This window comes from Carex rostrata, chromosome 11, assembly GCF_964058835.1.
Source record: "Carex rostrata chromosome 11, lpCarRost1.2, whole genome shotgun sequence".
Classification (NCBI taxonomy): Eukaryota; Viridiplantae; Streptophyta; class Magnoliopsida; order Poales; family Cyperaceae; genus Carex; species Carex rostrata.
In genome coordinates, this window is record NC_135928.1 from 10,695,926 (window position 1) to 10,714,438 (window position 18,513).

The 18,513-nt window shown below is 35.6% G+C and overlaps 3 protein-coding genes across 3 annotated transcripts; 2 read left to right on the forward strand and 1 right to left on the reverse strand.

Annotated features, from left to right (window-relative positions):
- Positions 1-685: 685 nt before the first annotated feature.
- Positions 686-3,433, forward strand: LOC144561950 (putative F-box/kelch-repeat protein At5g24040). Its single transcript, XM_078311056.1, has 2 exons — positions 686-832; positions 2,065-3,433. Exon 2 carries the CDS (start codon positions 2,099-2,101, stop codon positions 3,182-3,184), a length of 1,086 nt encoding a protein of 361 aa, XP_078167182.1. The 5' UTR covers positions 686-832; positions 2,065-2,098; the 3' UTR covers positions 3,185-3,433.
- Positions 3,434-4,807: 1,374 nt separating this feature from the next.
- On the reverse strand, positions 4,808-7,274 carry MIS12 (minichromosome instability 12 (mis12)-like protein). Its single transcript, XM_078311357.1, has 7 exons — positions 7,033-7,274; positions 6,841-6,898; positions 6,610-6,729; positions 6,374-6,466; positions 5,712-5,850; positions 5,474-5,599; positions 4,808-5,080 (listed from the first exon to the last, which is right to left on the reverse strand). Exons 1-7 carry the CDS (start codon positions 7,203-7,205, stop codon positions 5,013-5,015), a joined length of 777 nt encoding a protein of 258 aa, XP_078167483.1. The 5' UTR covers positions 7,206-7,274; the 3' UTR covers positions 4,808-5,012.
- Positions 7,275-7,658: 384 nt separating this feature from the next.
- On the forward strand, positions 7,659-10,785 carry GTF2H2 (general transcription factor II H2). Its single transcript, XM_078311359.1, has 4 exons — positions 7,659-8,298; positions 8,696-9,157; positions 9,674-10,043; positions 10,481-10,785. The coding sequence occupies exons 1-4, from the start codon at positions 7,960-7,962 to the stop codon at positions 10,609-10,611; spliced, it is 1,302 nt and encodes a 433-aa protein (XP_078167485.1). The 5' UTR covers positions 7,659-7,959; the 3' UTR covers positions 10,612-10,785.
- The last annotated feature ends 7,728 nt before the right edge of the window (positions 10,786-18,513 follow it).

The window sequence follows — 18,513 nt, forward strand, 5'->3', positions numbered from 1 at the left end:
AATAACACATAAAGAAATATATTAATTTTTCTTACAGCCGCGAAAAATCTGATCTGAAAAATATTGATCCGGGTTATTTGTTGCAGTCTTTCTAATAAATCAAATTATATTGTATTCCATCTATTTTCAAAGAAATATATCCAATATTTCTAATATTTCAATACAAAAAATAAAAAATAAATACAAATTTCTGTTTAAAAAAAAAAAAAAAAAAAAAATTGGGTCTGGCCCGTGGAATTTTTCCACGGTGGGAATTCAAATTTCAACCCGTGGAAAAATTCCACGGGTTGGGTATTTTTAAAATTCCGGCGAAAAGTTGGATATTTTAATTAAAATAATAATATTTTTGGATAAAAATAAAAAAACCGGATCATTACCTTATAGTATATATTATTTCTATAAATAAAAAATCTTTAGATTCAGCCCATCACTAGCGGAAATAAATCTGCTGCGATTCCAAAGAATCAGTCCTGTGATTTCAGATCTTATCAATTATTTTTTGGAATACACGAATCTCAAGATAGTTGTTTTCTCTTCACGAATCTCAAAACAAATAAAGAGGTGGATGTCGAATCGCAGGGTCCTGCGATTCTTTGGAATCCCAGCAGATTTATTTCCGTCACTAGCTATTAAACCGGGATAATGGCGGATTCTCATCCATTTAAACCGGTTCGCTCCCCTCCCCAACAGAAGACGCAATACCAAAGGCGCGCGCTTTCTCGTTCTTGTGAAAAACCCTAACAACGCGGGAGACCAAAACAATGCTAAAAGCAAACTGGTATGAAGCGAAATGGAGTTGCTTCCACGAATAAGTTGTAGTGTGCTGGCGTTGGTTAGTGGTTCTTTCGATTTATTTTTGCTTGCACCATTTATGCTTTTATGTTGTGCATATGATATAACCTTCTCCGACCTGATTTGGTGTTGAATGTTCAACTCCTTTCCTACTTTATTCTTTTATACCCTTTTAAATTAGAGTATTTACTGGTCTTCACAAATTTAAGCTGGTATATATATTTGGCTAGAAACCACTTATTTTGGGGGAATTACATGTATATCATCCAAAAACTATGAAATTATGTATTAATTACGTATTTACCATTCCAAATTCAAATAACTCACATATTTATCCAATATAATTTTAATTTATATAAAATATATCCAAAACTCAGATTAGTTATATTTTATATTCTAAAAACTATAATTAATCAAGGATTAACTTAGCACTCCCTCTCTCTCTCTCTCTCTCTCTCTCGTTAGACTCGTTCTCCTGTACACCGAATCTGATTCAGGCTTTCAATAGCTTATGCACCTGTTTGAATCAAAGAATAGATTAATAAAGACTTTTATTGAACATTCAGATTGGTATGATTCCACTGTACCAATCTCCTATGCATTCTCTTGTATTGATTTTTGTTAAATAACTATCCAATTACTATGATTCACACCATACTGGTACATATATCAATTTGTTTTTTTGTTTTTTTCTTGAGAAATAGCCCTTAGGCGTATATTACAAACCAGAGAAACATTCTTCCATCAGTTAATTACAAGCAAAAGCTGAACCTATAATAGTGAGCACTCATGCACATCTCTAGAGATAGAAGAACAACACACATGAAACTCTAGAGAGCAAAGAGAAGTAATTAAGTTATTAATTATATTTTATATAATATTAGACACAATTAGTCTCGGTTTTTTTTTAATTGGGTAAATATGTGAGTTCTTTCAATTTATAATGGCAAATATGTAATTACAGAATTTAGAGGGGAGAATACAAAATTCATAGTTTTTGAGTGGTATACATGTAATTCCCCCTACTTTTTAACCCCCTTCACAAATTAAGATATACTAAGTGTTGTTCGAGTCCTAATCACTTCATACATAATCCCCAAGCACTAATCACCATCAAGAAATGAAAAAAATATATGTTCACCGAAGAAAGCAAATTGCTTAAATTACAATAATAGCTGTTGTGTACAAGAAAATAAACCAAATTCATTTTCTGTAATGGACTCTGAAGTCATTTGATTTTTAATAATTGTTTATGTAATTGTTTTTGTTCAGACATTCAACTGAGTGAATTAGGTCTATTTTCGTAATGATTCCCAACAAGAAGAGTTCCCCGGTGAATTGGTCAGAGTTAAATCCTGATATGCTCCGCATCATCTCCAAAAGGCTGTGTGACATCTCCAGCTTCATTTGCTTTCGTGCCGTTTGCAAGAGGTGGCGCTCAGCCACCCGTCTCTCTGACCCTCCTGTGCAATTCCCATGGCTTATTGATTGGCCCTATGGTAAAGGCACGTTGGACTTCACTTTCAGATTTTATTCCATTAACACTCGTAAAACTCACAGCTTTGAGGTCCCGGGTGCTCAAATCAAAGGACCATCAGATGGCCACGTGTTGATTTATGAACGTAATCGAAGTTCCCAAAAGTGTCTGTCATTTCTGAACCCTCTTTCCTGGGAAGAACAGTTCCTTCCGTTGGATGTTCCCGTGGACAATGTGGAACCCATTTGTCTGGAGCGTAACTTAGCACGAAATGATGAACCTGCTGTGGTTTATTTACAGGATCGACATTATATTTTGTGCTCCTGGCACTCTGAGAAGAACAATTGGACTGAGATAAGATTTCCCTTTCAAAGGACAGTTGCATTCTACGATCACAAGTTCTTCGTCGCCGAGCTTAGTGGTCGAGTCGGCAGGACAAGGATTATGGTTATTGATGAAGCCAGTAAAGTTGTGTTATCTCACTTACCGTGTCCTATCAAACATTTTTATAGAGGATACCTCATTGCAACTGATGATGGTTTGCTGCTTGTGGAACCCTCCACAACACTTATTTTTCCCTTTCTTCTGATTGATGTGACGAAGTGTGCGTTTCAGGTGTACCGGCTCGAGAATTATCCCCAGAATCCACATTGGACCAAATTGAGTGGAATTGGGGACCTGATGTTGTTTGTGGACCAGAAAAGTGGGTTCAGCTTGAAGGCCAGTGAATTTGGTGGATTTAAAGGTAACTGCATCTATTTCATCAAAACTGGTAAAAAGCCTAAATGCATTAGCGAACATGTGATAGGCAGGTTTGACATAGGATTAAACAAAACTGAAAAGATTTTAGCACCGCGCTGGCTCGGCAACATATGGGAAAGACAGGCTGGTTGGTTTATGCCTACACTGAACTAGCTTGAAAATGTATTTTGAGAACTGTGGAATGACTCTCTAGTCTCTACCGTTATAATATGACTTTTGAGTATTATCTTTCTAGTTAGTTGGAGATTTGCTGGGTTTTTTTTCTCTCCCATTTCTATTTCATATGAACATGTTAGAACATAGAACTATGTTGATGTATGTTCTTCGTCGTGTTTGTTTATTTGATTTTTGAGACAAGCAGGATAGCATTTATGATTAAAATAGTACTGGTTTTAAATTATTTATCTTGGCTGAATTGTTCAATTGGCTAATTACACGAAATTTGTAACATATCTTTATAGAAATCTGGTGAACAGGATGGAAACCTACATTTTGAGATTTGAAAAAAATGGAATGACGGTTAAATTAAATGATTTAGTGTTTTCCTTTGTTCTGATTGCTTTAATTTTGTGCATTGTGATAAGAACAGTTGAGAAAAGTCTCGGAACATTTTATAGTGAGTTTGGTTTAATTCCATTGATGTATTTTGTTTTTATTTATTTGTTTATTCATACAAAATAGTTAACAATAGGTTTTCAGTGTTTAAAAAGCGCGAGCTTGAAAACATTGAAGGTAAAATATAAGAAGTAAATAATTACCTTGTGTTTTTATAACCTGGAGTTGTTTTCATATTGTAAATATACAAGCAGAATGGGTAGAATGAAATCCTAGTATCTGTTGAAAGATCTGGCACTGCCATTTGCTTTGTTAATTTGCTTCGTTAATTTGCTTCATTCCAAACTTAACAAGTCTTTTTTTGTTTTTACAAAAGTGGATATTCCCACCGGATAAAACGTATTCAATATTTACCGGATTCACTTCATTCCAAACTTTTGAATGAGTTTCTATCCCATCAAATCTTATTCTTTGTAATTCCATGACAAATGAACATGTATCACAAAGAAATGCAACAACTAGCAACTAAGGAAGACAGTTCCATAACCATCAGCAACTAGAAGTAAGATTGAATCAAATTTTTCTCTAAATTAGTTGTTTAATTTGTAAGTTCAAAAGAAAATTTAGAATAGTATATATCCGGAACATTTTTTCTTTGACAAAAAAGATATACCACCTTACCGCCTGTTCCTTTTATTAAAAGAAACACCAAATATCTTTTACAATATAAATCTTTATCTAACTGGTAGGGTTATTTGGAGTGATTTAGCATATATATTCATATAGATGCAGGAATATGCATAAACTTGAGGTAAAGAATGCCAAATAATAATATTTTAACAGTAAGGTACTGAAACTCAGGACAGTCAGAATGGCTAAGTCCAAAAGAGCTCAAAGAGTAAACACCAACAGGACCCTCAAGCCTACCTGAGAAATCTGAATTGCTCATGTACAATCTGTGATGAAAAAAAGCCTCACCATCTCAATCAGGAACAGTGGTTCCAATGAGCATTAGACTGATTTAGACCATTTTGGTGTCTGATACACGCCAACTGATCCAATAACTTCACATCTGTAGTTAACATTTGACAGGAACAATTCAAAACTCAACTATGTTTTCTATTTGTTTCCTCTTAGTCTGAGCTCCTAAACATTAACAATCCTAAAAACCAATTCTTCCTCTTTGGAAAAACAAATAGAATAGAGCAAACATTGTTTTCAGAGGATGTTCTTTGCAAGAACAATAGCTTTATAAGTAAATAAACATCAGTATTGAAACAGGAATGAAAAGAAAATTAAACATGACCAACAATCAGAACACCTAAATATAATACATAATCTACTACAATTCTGTTAAAGACTCTAAATTGACACTAATAAGCGAGATTTCAAATCAACAACAGAATTTATCTATGTAATGCAGCAATCAGTAGGCTTTTTTTGCCCTCAGAATATTAATAACATCTCTGACATCCTCAAGCCTACCTGAGAAATCTAGAAATAGCAAACCAAAAGATTTTCTGATCAACTAAATCACACAATTTTGCGCTTAGACAATATTATGTGATTGCGTGCTTGTTGCATTACAAGCCAAGACCAAATACAGAAATGTTTCTGACAATATATGGTACTGTATTTTAACAACCCAATGAAGCCATGTGCTGTTTCCAAGGGAACACCAACATAAACCAGACAAAAAAGAAACTATGTCCTAAAAAACATCGCCTAAAAGATACCAGTCGGCACTAAGATGCAATATCGTACAGATATTCTTCTTTATGTGCACTCTAATGAGGTTTTTTCTGGAGCATGTACAAATAAAAATGCATGCTAGTCTCTGCTCTTAAAAAATGCTGCAAATCAGCCAATAAAGGGTGAGAATATTACCGTCATTAGAAGCTGGAACTGTATTGACATAGGAGCCAGAAAATAGTGGATGGTGCACACTTGTAAGGCTCTTACTTCTCATGTCTGACAATTTCTTATGAAGTTCTGGTATTGCTTCGAGAATATCTACAGATGAAAAAATTGTATATCAGAGTTACATGTTGAGACAGTACATACCTCTAAATCACATGACTTTACTGGTTGAGGTAATCATGTTCCAATTGAATTCCATGGTTACCTCGAAAGGATTCCTGTACAGAATTATCTTCATATACACCCAGTGTCTCAGCAACCGAAGTGTCAAATTTAGTGCGAAAATTAGAGCCTTTCTCCAATAAAGTGATCTCACTATGGAGTTGTTCATGTTCCTTTTGAGCCTGGCCATGAAAAAAGACAATAAAAGGTAAAAATGGAAGTTTGCATGCAGACCATACTGGATCATCACGTAACTACCACAAGCTCAGTTATGATTCAATCCAAAAGCTACACCATTACTAAATTTAGAAAAGAATCCCTTTGTTCTTTTTTATTAAAAATAACATTGTATTAATTATGATAAGAAATTAAGCAATTTATGCACTAATATATACAAAATAATAAATCCGAATCTGAAGCTTGAAGGCAAGGAATAGTATTGGTGCAGATTGGACATTAATTCATCATGATCTTGTTGATGAATTTAATTACAGTTAGCTCAGTTAAGCGAAAGTTTTCACTAAGAACAGGGAATTCTTTAACAATTTCCTATAATGTCGAGTCCTTCTGCAATTTTTCATGTATATCACAGCAGTATTTGTAAATACCCTTTATGTTATGGCATTTTCTGTTTTGTTGAACTTAACTTGTTAAAGGAAATCCAAGAGAAAGAAAAACAGTTTAGATTAAAATTAGGTGACTTACAGCCACAAGCTCTTTTCTCAATGACTCTAACTCACTGTCAAGCTCCATATCAGATAGTTCTACTTCAATAGCCAAATTTTTAGAGGAATCATTCTGGAAAACAAATAAGGAAAAGTAAATTCAATCTGTAAGCATTGTATTAACCTAATAACCAATTGATCGACACAAAACATAGCCAGTTGGCACCAGGTTCCTTTGACAAGTCAAAGAATTTGATTTAAGGATCCGCTACTCACATTTTCAGATAATGACATTCCTTCAGGAACTGCAAACACTTGCTTGAGGCATAGCCTCTCCCAACATCCAAATCCCTTAGCCTTAGCAGCATTTATCAAGTTTTGAATTGACTTAGTACCCTGGAGGAAAGATTGAAAGATGAAAAAAAAAATTTATAGTGTAACGATTCATTTCCCAAAGAAAAAGATGGAAAAGAGCAGGCCATGGTGAAACTTTCAGAAAGCTCTTACCTTGTATAATGCTTGAGCCTTCTCATCTCCTACAATACTAATCAACTCCGGTGCTTTCCTGAGTAAAAATTAAGGGTAAGAAACAATGCGTATCTTCTCAATTCCAAGACGGAACTACATTTCTGCTGAAATTAGCCAGTAAGAACCAAATTGAAATTTGTATAAACACAGAGGAGAAGAGGAGGAACGAACTGGAGGAAGCATTCGAAGGCGCTGTCAGTGAGGTCATCGACGCTGTTCAGAACATCGTTTAGAAAGAGCCTGGGGTTGAGCCCGATCGATCCGAAAACCGCCTCGACCTCGCTGGTTCTCTCTGCCTCCATTTGCTCGCGGTGCCTTCTCTCCTCCAGTTCCTCCGTTTGCATCGTGCTGCCGCCTGCGGTGCTTCCGTTTGGAACGGGTCAAGCGGGGCAAAAGGAGTGTGGAATGTAAACCCGAAATTTTTTGAAAGGATTTTTGTAGCATTTAGGTTTTGGGCGGCATCAGTCGGAAGTCGATTCCCTAAAGTAAGGCAATATTTGTAGTTTAGATCAGGACCGTCCGATTCGAATCTGTGCCAATCCGGTCCGAGGTGGAGCGCACGGAGCCCCTTTAATCTAACGGTTTGATTCGAATCTGACAGTCATGATCTTAACTAAAAAATTGAGTTACTTTAGGAGATCCAAATTCGGAGGAAGGGGTCGGGTCGAATAGAATATTTTATAACTTCAAGCTGGGCCTAGCTCGGCCCAGTCAAATAGGTCAATTAACGAATTGGGCCTAGGCCTGCATCCGTTCAGAGGTTTAGGATTTAGAAAAAGCCCGTCCCGAGTCCCAGTCTCCCCACCCCCTTCCTCTCGCGCGCGCACGCTCCCCGCCCCCATCTCCCCCGCATCTGACCCGCTGTCTCCGTGTAGCGCGCCTTGCCCCAGTCACGGCCTCACACCCGGTGTCTCGCCCAACGCCCTCACGAGCTCTAAGAGAACCAACTCGGCTCTGTTTGGTGAACCACGAGCTATTCAGCTCGTTGCCCCCTTTGGGTCCAAACCGAACGGGACACATCAGGCTTCGGCTCGGCCCCGTTAGATTTGACTGGAGTCAGTCTCCCCTCCTCCCCTCGCATTCTCTCTCACTTTTCTCATGTACGGCGTTGGAGTAGGTTTCCAACCAAGCGGCGCCTCCTCCAGCGCCGGAAAGTCCTCCAAGGAGAAGAAAAGGCACGATGAAGATGACGAAGAAGAGGAGGACAATGAGGCGAAGGGGGCTGACGCTTGGGAGCGCGCCTACGCAGACGAGCGATCGTGGGAAGATTTGCAAGAGGATGAGTCTGGTCTTCTCCGACCAATCGACACTAAAACTCTCGTTCACGCTCAGTACAGAAAGCGCCTGCTTCTCCGATCATCTGCTGGTGGCTCCGTCGTTTCGCGGATTCAAAAGGGGCTTATCAGATATCTTTACGTTGTGATTGATCTCTCTCGGGTTTGTTCCCAAGCTAATGTTTTTTTTTTATTATATTACAAATAGTTCTGTTGATTGCTGTTTCTCTGTCCCGGTTAAGTGAAAATCAATGGTAATGTGGCATATGGCCAGTTTAACTTGAGAAAGATGTTTTTACATTCGTCAGTTAACTTGAGAAAGATCAAAGATTGTATTTCACACTTGCAGTTTGTTAAGTTTAACAAATGCCCAAACCAATTGACAAGCTAATCGAATTTGTAAGTACCAGAAGTACGGTTTAAGTATGAACTTTACAGAACGAAGTTTGATTTTGATAGACATAGTAGGTTTATAAAAAACCATGCCAGAACTACAATTACATTACTGTCCACTTGCCTTAATACAATATTAATCCATAATTGTTTGAAAACAACTGTAGGCAGCATCAGAGCAAGACTATAGGCCCAGCCGCATGGCAGTGGTTGCAAAACAGGCCGAGGCCTTTATCCGGGAATTCTTTGACCAGAACCCCTTAAGCCATGTTGGCTTAATAAGTATAAAAGACGGTCTGGCCCATCGGCTGACAGACATAGGCGGCAGCCCAGAGGCCCAAATAAAGGCCCTGATGGGAAAGCTCGAATGCTCTGGTGAGGCGTCTTTACAAAATGCACTTGAACTCGTACATGGATACCTGAGCCAGGTACCATCTTATGGGCACAGAGAGGTGCTGATCTTGTACTCAGCCCTTAACACATGTGACCCAGGAGATATTATGGAGACTGTTCAGAGGTGTAAAAAGGCGAAGATTAGGTGCTCGGTTATTGGCCTTTCGGCTGAGGTTTTTATTTGTAAGCACTTGTGTGAAGAAACAGGTGGCACGTATACTGTGGCATTGAATGAGGTACGTCTTGTTTTTTTACTGTTCTTTTATTGCTTAAGATAATCCTGAGGTTTGCTGTACGTATACTGTGGCATTGAATAAGGTTTGCTGTATGCAACTTATAACCAGCTGATCATCCCTTGGTTATATTAACTGCACATGCCTTTTTACTTTACTTTAGCTACTATACGTGCAATATACTAAGAATGCCAACAATTAACGTGCTTGCAGGGGATAGTTTTTAGTGCCAGTGGCATTGCCACAATGCTTCATATAGAAGAATTCCAGTCTCGTATAGGGTGATTAAAATTGAGGTGTAGACCGGTACTTTCCACCAATACCAGCATGATCATGTTTTGCTTATAATTTTTTTATAGCTGAATGACAAGAAATAAAGTGAGGTGATAATACAAAGTGTTGTTTGAAGCATCATTTATAGATTCAAATGTATTCAAGTTTTTGTTTACTTATTATGTACATTTTTGCAACCATATATGTTAATACCAATTTCATCTTATTAAATATATTTTACTGTAGTCTCATTTTAAAGAATTGTTACTTGAGCATGCACCGCCACCCCCAGCGATAGCAGAATATGCAGCTTCGAATTTGATAAAAATGGGTTTCCCACAGAGAGGTGCAGAAGGGGTGGTGTCTATCTGCTCCTGCCATAAAGAAGCCAAAGTCGGTGGTGGTTACACATGTCCAAGATGTAAAGTACGTGTGTGTGAGCTTCCCACTGAATGCCGCACATGCGGGTTGACTCTTGTCTCTTCACCTCATCTGGCACGGTCATACCATCACCTCTTCCCTGTTGCACCATTTGATGAGGTGCCACCTCAAGGCAGGCCAGGTCAGAGGTTGCCTACTGCTTGCTTCGGGTGTCAGCTTAGCCTTATTGGCCAAGGTAGAGCTTTTTTTCTTTACTATTAAATTTATAATGTGTCGCTTTTATAACGACTTCTGTTTTCAGCTTGAATTAGAAGCCATTTCCCTTTGATCTTCAGTATTGCCATCTCTGTTTTTTATGCATTACTAGTTGACTGGTCCAATTCTATTTTCTTTTGGTTGCATATTTTTTTTTTTAGGTGACCTGAGGTTAGTAGATAACTATATCTAGTATTGGTCATTGAGTCTGCATGCATCATATCAGTTAAATTACGGGCTTAATATCGAACTAGCATGTACTGTTATGAGATGGTATGTGAACATATTTTCTCAATCTTTGAGGATAGTAATATCATTTATCTCCTCTATACCTTCCATTTTCCAGAAAGATCATATAAGCTTGATCCATTTTAATTCTTTGATGGAACATAAATAAAAATGATTTCTTTTCTGTAGGGGTTCAGCCGATTCTACGTGTGTCCTGTCCAAAATGCAACCAACATTTTTGCCTCGATTGTGATATTTATATTCATGAGAGCTTGCACAATTGCCCTGGTTGCGAGAGCCAGCGCATCTCTGCTGTGTAATAACTTGGGAGTGTTTGTGTCCCTTTTTGTAATTTGTTTTGTTAGTTGTATTTAGGGGCTGTGCAATTTTTGCAATTTTGATAATTATAGCAGATACTGTTAAGGTTTTATTATCCTATTGTGACATTAAGAGGAAGTAAATTTTGTTAGGTATAATTTTAAATTTTCCTCCCCTATTCATAGTTTGTTGCAACTTGTGTTGTATACTTGTTGTCATTAGTCTAGTGTGCTGTTTATTTTGTGATGTTTCCTCTCATTAAGCATGGCCTTACCGAATTTTTTAACAGAGCTAAGACAAGCCCAATGCACACCTTATCTGGACTGGACCCAACCCAAACCAATCATTAGTAAAAACCATATAATAAGCTCCATACACTAGTTGCAACTTGAGTTTACAAGTGAATTGGAAAAGCAACCTAAAGAAAAGTTTTGTTTGTATGTCATGCATTTTTTATGACATGCATGCCTGTGCGAGCATTAAATTAATTGGGAATAGGTTAACCTGCGTATTTTAGTTCAGTGTAGTACTAATAATGCTAATTATAAAAATGAGATTCCCATAAAGACACTCCTTTTTAAAGGCAAAAAAGTTGCAAAACCTTTTTATTGGGAGGAAGAAAGCGATATTCCCTTCTCCACGAGGGGGAGCATGGGATAAGGATCCAAGGACAGTATCGTCTTTTTTATCACTAACACCACAATCCCCTTTTCTTGAAGAGCGCATTGCTACCAAGATGCCTTGTTCCCTACCATCATATCATGCTAGTGAGAGCTTAATTTCTCTGGTTAACAATCGCAATGCAATCACTAGTTCCAAACAGAGAACATGTTGTGATTCTCAGCTTACACCCTTTTTTTAGGCTTTCTTTAGTTCAATCTTGCCATAGATAATTCGTTCCAATGTTGAGATGCTGATGTTAGCATTATAGTTTACTAAGATATAACAAGCATCTTCATATAATAGTCCATCTAAGCATATAATATCTAATCTTTAGTCGTAGAATCTATGTTCATGCTGTGCTAGTAATTAACACCAATATCATGAGAAGCTCGTTACTGTTATACTGATAATCAAAGGTTTAAATAGCGTTTATCACGTCATAGCAGACCAGCTAAAAAAACAATGCTATGTCCAAATAGCGCCGCTATAGCATCGATAGCGCCATAGCTTTTATGGTCCGAGAACATTATAGTGTGTTATTTAAAACCTTGCCAATAATTGACACGAACATAAACATCCAAGTTGAATTCATGATCATTACAGATCATGGAGACCATACCATTTATTTTTCTTTTGAAAGGACGATTCTTCCCCAGGCAGATTTTAAAAAAAAAAAAAAAAATTCAACAAATATTATCTACCAGTAACCTTTAGCATCTCGAAATTGGAACAAGCTGGATGCGTCAAACTCATAAAAGTTGCTTATTTCAAAATTTCCGGTAAATTTCCTTGGCAATGTTGGAAGAACGCCCATTCTAAAGCCCCTCCACTGATTGAGAGCTTGTCAGGCTTTATAGATGAAGTCAACAACAATCTCAGACCTCATCTCTTGTCACGCTCTTCCCACTACAATCCGTATAGTGAGTTACATACGACACAAACAAAACCTTCCACAATGATCTGCCATACAGATAGCACCATAGAAAGGAGAATAGGAGATCAGGATTTACATAAAAAGGTGTTGGGAGCTTTATACAAAGATAACTTTACACAGATTCCTCTCCATAAGGGGGCTGCATAAGGCTCGGCAAACTTTGGCCCACGGCTATCGGCTTCTATCATTGCTACATTGCTCAGCTTTTGAATCAATCACACCTCCTCTCTGGAGTTCTGATCTTCTGCGGAGGAAATGAGTTGCTTTCGGTGTGGCGGGTCACTGACATTTGCACTCTTTGACTTCTTGGTACTGTAGAAAACTAATTTAATTTGTCTGGAGGAGCAATTATATGCTAGTGACTTGGCCAGGCTAGATAAATTTTATGCAATGCTCTGAGTTGCTTTTGCCATTACGGACATGTTCAAACTAAAGAACTGTGCTGTAATGCAGACAAGGCTGAGCCAATCTTAATCTCATGCAATGTTATTAAAGAGTTAGGCTAATATGACACTAGTGTTATATCAAACTAAATAACACCACATCTTAAATCCTTAGATCTGCTTTAAGATTCGTACAAAATGAAGTGCTTGAACAGTAAAAGCGGATAGTACGAATCTTAAAGCAGATCTAAGGGTTTAAGATGTGGTGTTATTTAGTTTGATATAACACTAGTGTCATATTAGCCTAACTCGTTATTAAATGCAACTTCTATGCATATGCAGTATGCGACCACATATACGAATTTCTATGTGGACTTATATATGCAGATTTTAAAATGAGAATTCATATATGGGTCCGGCTAATTTGCTGCCAGCAGCATTTTAGCCGGAGGTGCTGCCACTGTTTTTTTTTATTTTTTGATGTTCAAACAACAAATCTAAACCGTTAGATGTTTAATCTATATTATAATCTACTTGGAGACCAAATTTTACATTTTTTGGAATTTTTGTATTATTTATTAAGCTGTTTTGAAAACCGCTGATTTCAATGCTGCAGAAATTTACTGAAATCAACGGTTTTCAAACCAGCTTAATAAATAGTAAAAAAATTCCAAAAAACATAAAATTTGGTCTCCAAGTAGATTATAATATAGATTAAACATCTAACGGTTTAAATTTGTTGTTTGAACATCAAAAAATAGAAAAAACAGTGGCAGCACCTCCGGCTAAAATGCTGCCGGCAGCAAATTAGCCGGACCCTTCATATATATATATAAACAAATATGCAGTAATATGCAGCAATATGCGGTAATATTCGCCTATTCGGTATCATACAAACAAATATGCGGTAATATGCGGCTAAATATGCGATAATAATATGCAGCCGAATATATGCGGTAGTAATACACGACCAAATATGCGGCTACATATGCGTAACCACATATATTTACCACATACATATTTTTATGCGGATTACAAACGAATACGCATATGCGGCTGCATAGACCACATTCTATTACATTGATTTCATGAGAAGCAAATAACCAAATATATATATATATATATATATATATTTTCCGTTTTTCTTATCAGGAATTTTAATGATCCACAATATTTTGTTTGATTGGTTGATTACTTGAGTCAGCTAGCTTGAATTTTACATTTAAATGTGAACATGTGATTAGATAATACTTGATACATGCTGAATATAATTAAGCCATGTCTTGGAAGGGGAACAGCATTTCTTTTATGTTAATTACTACTGAGCACATTATGGAGGCAACAGTACATTAGTGAAATAGCTTGGAAGTTGCATGTTTTCTCTTTTATAAATTAATTAGAATTACACATGAGGGATTGATAAAAGTATGGAGGCATCAAAAGGTCTGCAAGATTTATGGGTAATGGAATATCATTTTAAAGTTATCAATCTTTGTGCTACTTTACGTCCTTTTTAGTTGTTTATTGTTTGCCTTTTTAATCCAAACTGAAGGCACGGTTATCATTTTTTTTTATATTATTTTTTTGAATAAAGATTAGAGAAAAACCATCAAACTATTTAATAGTTTAGTTATTACAACAAATTATTATTATTATTTAGGTTTCGAACCCATGACCTCTTATAAAGAGATTGTAGGATGCGTTTGAATGGGTGAAGAATAGTCACTACTCCGAGTTAGCACTATTCCGAATTACTATTCTCCGTTTGGGTGTGTTTGAATTAGCAAATATAGACTATTATTTGTTTGTCTTTTATGAAATTTATCAGGACTATTTTACTAATTCAAGAAAATGTTGAATTAGCTACTATTCAATCAAAAGAGTTTTTATTGGTCTCTATATTAGAACTAAATCTCTTGAGCATGAAAATCCTATCAATATAGTTTGTCCATCCATCCATAATTTTAACGGTCGCAATTAAAATATGAAAAGTATTGGATTTTAAAGAGATACAACTAGGGCTGGCAAAAAAATTCGTAGTTCATGCTTCGATTCGGGTTTGATTCGAGTTTAATTCAATTCGAAATGAGTTTGAATTGAAACGAACCAAACCAGGTTCGGTTCGAAATTAATTCAAACCAAACTCAAACCTAGGGTAAGTTTGGTTCGGTTCGATTCGTTGCCACCCCTAGATACAACCATACTTTAATTGTGACCGTCAGATCATGAATGAATAGATGGATTGACCTTGTATGTAGGTAGGAGATTTGCCGAAATTTTTAAAAGTATCATAATCCAAAAAAAAAAAAAACTAAATAACTATGAAATCCTGAAAATTCGAAAAATATCGTGGTCGCATCCTCTAAATGCAGACCCCTTTTATGGGGACTGCGTGTCTAGGAGATGCAGACCATAAATGGAATCTGCATCTCCTAGATGCGGCCTCTCTTTTTTTTTATCTTTTTCTTTTGCCTTTTCCTTCTCTCTGTTACTGAAAGTTAAACATGGGTATATATAGTCAAAAAATTTGGAAGTTTTTTTGGTTTGAATTGAAGTGTTGCCGCAGTTGAAGGAGAAGAAAAAAAAAAAGTTAGGCCGCAACTAGAGGATGTGGCTCTCATTAATGGTCCACATCCTCTAAATGCGGCCCCAGAAAAGGGGTTCGCATCTAGGGGATGCGACCGTATCAAAATTCAAATTTTTCAGAAAACGTTGTTATTTGTTTTTTTTTTTTTTTTAGATATGGTATATTTAAAAATTTCGGGGAGATTTGATTCCCTCCATATATATATATATATATTTTTACCACTAATTGTACGGTTGTGATTTCATTAACTTTTTTCCCCCAATTGATAACTCTTTTAGACATGCTCTGGCCAACAAAATAATGGTTGTGATCATGACCAGCGGTGTTTGACTCTATCTCTCTCTTTTTCTCTCTCCAATTCTTCAACTCGGTGAATTTCCTGAGCTCGGTCGCACGTGCATCAAACGTAATCAAGAAAAGGATCTGCCCCACATGCTTACATGCATGCGCATCACCATTCGCCACCATACTTCATCATCTATCTGCTCAAGTTCAAAAATTTTTATTGGTCGGGTGGACATGTTCAAATTATTAAATTAATATATATTCAAACTGTTCCACAATTAAAGTATTGAACGCAACCCGCTAAATTTTATAACGGCTTTTAATTTTCCAATGTATTTTTTTTTTTTTGGAAGCGGAAAGCCTATTTAAGATTTTGTTATTAAGATAATTTTAATGTACATTTAAATTTTAATATATATCTCGTCTTAGCATATATTCTAATTAATAACGTTAATTTTTGAAAAAAAAATGTTCAATAATAATTTATAAATTCGTATATTTAAGTGTCTTCAATTTTTATTATCATACTGTAAAGATGCCAAATTCAAACTGTGAGAATGTATATAATTTGAAATTTTATGATATGGACCTCAAAATAAATAAAAATATATCTCTGCTCCTTTGACTTTACCATTGTATGGAAAAAAAAAAAAGTTAAAGAACAGATTTTACAGAACCAAATGCAGACTTTTAGATGTTCCTAATTAAATTTTAAATTTTAATCGTCAAAGTAAATCTCTAATTTGACTTCAAATCTTCACATTTCAAACATGATAGATTCTTGTTCAATGATCCCCCAACTTCGTCACAAATTTGTATTTGACTACTGAACTTTGAATTAGCCCCTTAGAGCCACACATTTTTTTTTTTATTCATAAGGTCAAAAATCACCACCGTTATCATCTAATATACAGATAAAATGCAACAACTTTAAGGCCCTGTAATGCTCCATCTTATCTTTCTCGAAATTTTTATTAATACTACTGTTAAAAAAAACCCACAAATTATGAGAAATTCAAAAAATACCAGGGCCTTCAATTCAATCTGCGGCGTCATTCTTGAATGTGCAGATTGAATTGGAGAGGCATTCAAAAAATCTAAAATTGCACTGTAATATACTAATATTTAGATTTTTGGGAGATCACCAATTCAATCTGAAGCTCCTCAAGAATGAGGCCGCAAATTGAATTGAAAACCCTGGAATTTTTCGAATTCTATAATTTCAGTGATTTTTTTTAAAATGATATTAATAAAAATTTAGATTATGTTTGTTGGGTAAAATTAAAAGATGAAGAAAAATAAAGGATCACACAAGAAATCAAGACAATAAGTAAGCAAGCACAAGAAATTAGATAATACACAAGATTTTACGTGAAAACTCTTTCGGAAAAAAAAAATCACAGAAGTACACGACACAAATTAACTAAATTAAAGAGTCTTACAAGTTCAAAAAATTAAAATTCTCAATGACACTCTATCACACACTCTCTTGTAATTTTCAAAAAAAAAGAAAAAAGACAACAAACTATACACGACTTAATAAAGAGGCAACAGACAGCAGCTTCTCAAAAATCACGAAATGGCTCACCTACAAAAATTGCGGCTGATGCTTTTTAATCAAACAAGACAACATTATCGGCTTGATATTTTCTCCGATAGCAAAAACAAAATACCACAGTTTAATCTCCAAAAGCTACGGCAGCAGCTTAAATTGAAAGTCAGATTACTATCGGTTTATACCCTTCTACCGATAGCAATCAAAGTCAAATAGCATCGTTTGATTTTGTTGCCGATGAGAAAAAACATTAAGCACCATCGGTTTGCACTTGTTACCATTGACAAAAATATTAAAGGCATCGGTCTTGTCTTCTAGCCGATGACAAAGGTAAAACGGGATGGACCGTCAATTGTCTTCAAACCATCAATATTTCATTTACCTTTTGACGAAAAATAGTAGCACATGTTCAATGCCCATCAAACTGCTTTCGATTCTTTTTAGAGAGAAATTTTAATGGTACAAATCTTGAGAAAATATAATTACTAGTATAAATGTTATTTATTCGAAAAAACTAACCTTTAAATCTAATGGCGAGATATAACATGCTCAACCAAAGAGACATAAGTTTGAAATTCCAATAGAGATCCTCAGTGTACATTGAAATTCCAATAGAGATATAAGTTTGAAATTCTAATGTTTGGATGCAATTAATTTGAGAATAGTTAGTTCACCGTTTGTCTTATTAAAATAATCAAGTTTTACTTTTTGTAAAAAAAAAAATTACTTTTTTACATGCTATTCTAGCTATTCAAAATTAAAATAGCATAATCAAACATATAATAAGTTAATAACAAACTGAGAATAATGCTAATTCCAACTATTTTGTTATTGTAACTATTCTCAGTTCATCCGATCATTCTCAGAATTATATATATATTATTCATTCGATTCAGAGGCGGATGTAGGTTTAATGAATGAGAGTCAATTGACTCCCATTTTTTCAAAAAAAAAACAAATTGTATTTATATATATTTTTCATATAATTTATAGTAAAATATCACAAATACGTAAAATTTATATAATTGACCATCATTTTTTCAAAAAAATATTGTATTTACATATGATTTTCCATATAATTGACCCCCATTTTTTCAAAAAAGAATTGTATTTATATATAACTTTCCATATTATTTATAGTAAAATGTCACAAATACGTAAAATTGATCATTATTCTTAGGATGAAAATTATATATAATTGACCTCTATTTACATTTGACCACCATAGTTTGAAAGTCTAGCTCTGCTCATTCAATTCATACCGATCCACTTTAGCATTGTGGAGGGTAGGAATTAATTGAAGCCGGACAGAGGCAGAAGCAGAGCTGAGGAATCTGTATCACCCCAGGTACTTGAGGTGCAAGTGGTGAATCTGAACTGTTCATTTCACTTGACACAAATCCCAAAGCAGACCCCCTACAACCTCAACAGCTATCAGATTAAGTTTGACCTTGGTGGAATGAATCTGGAGCGTCCATGTTTTCTCAATTGCACATC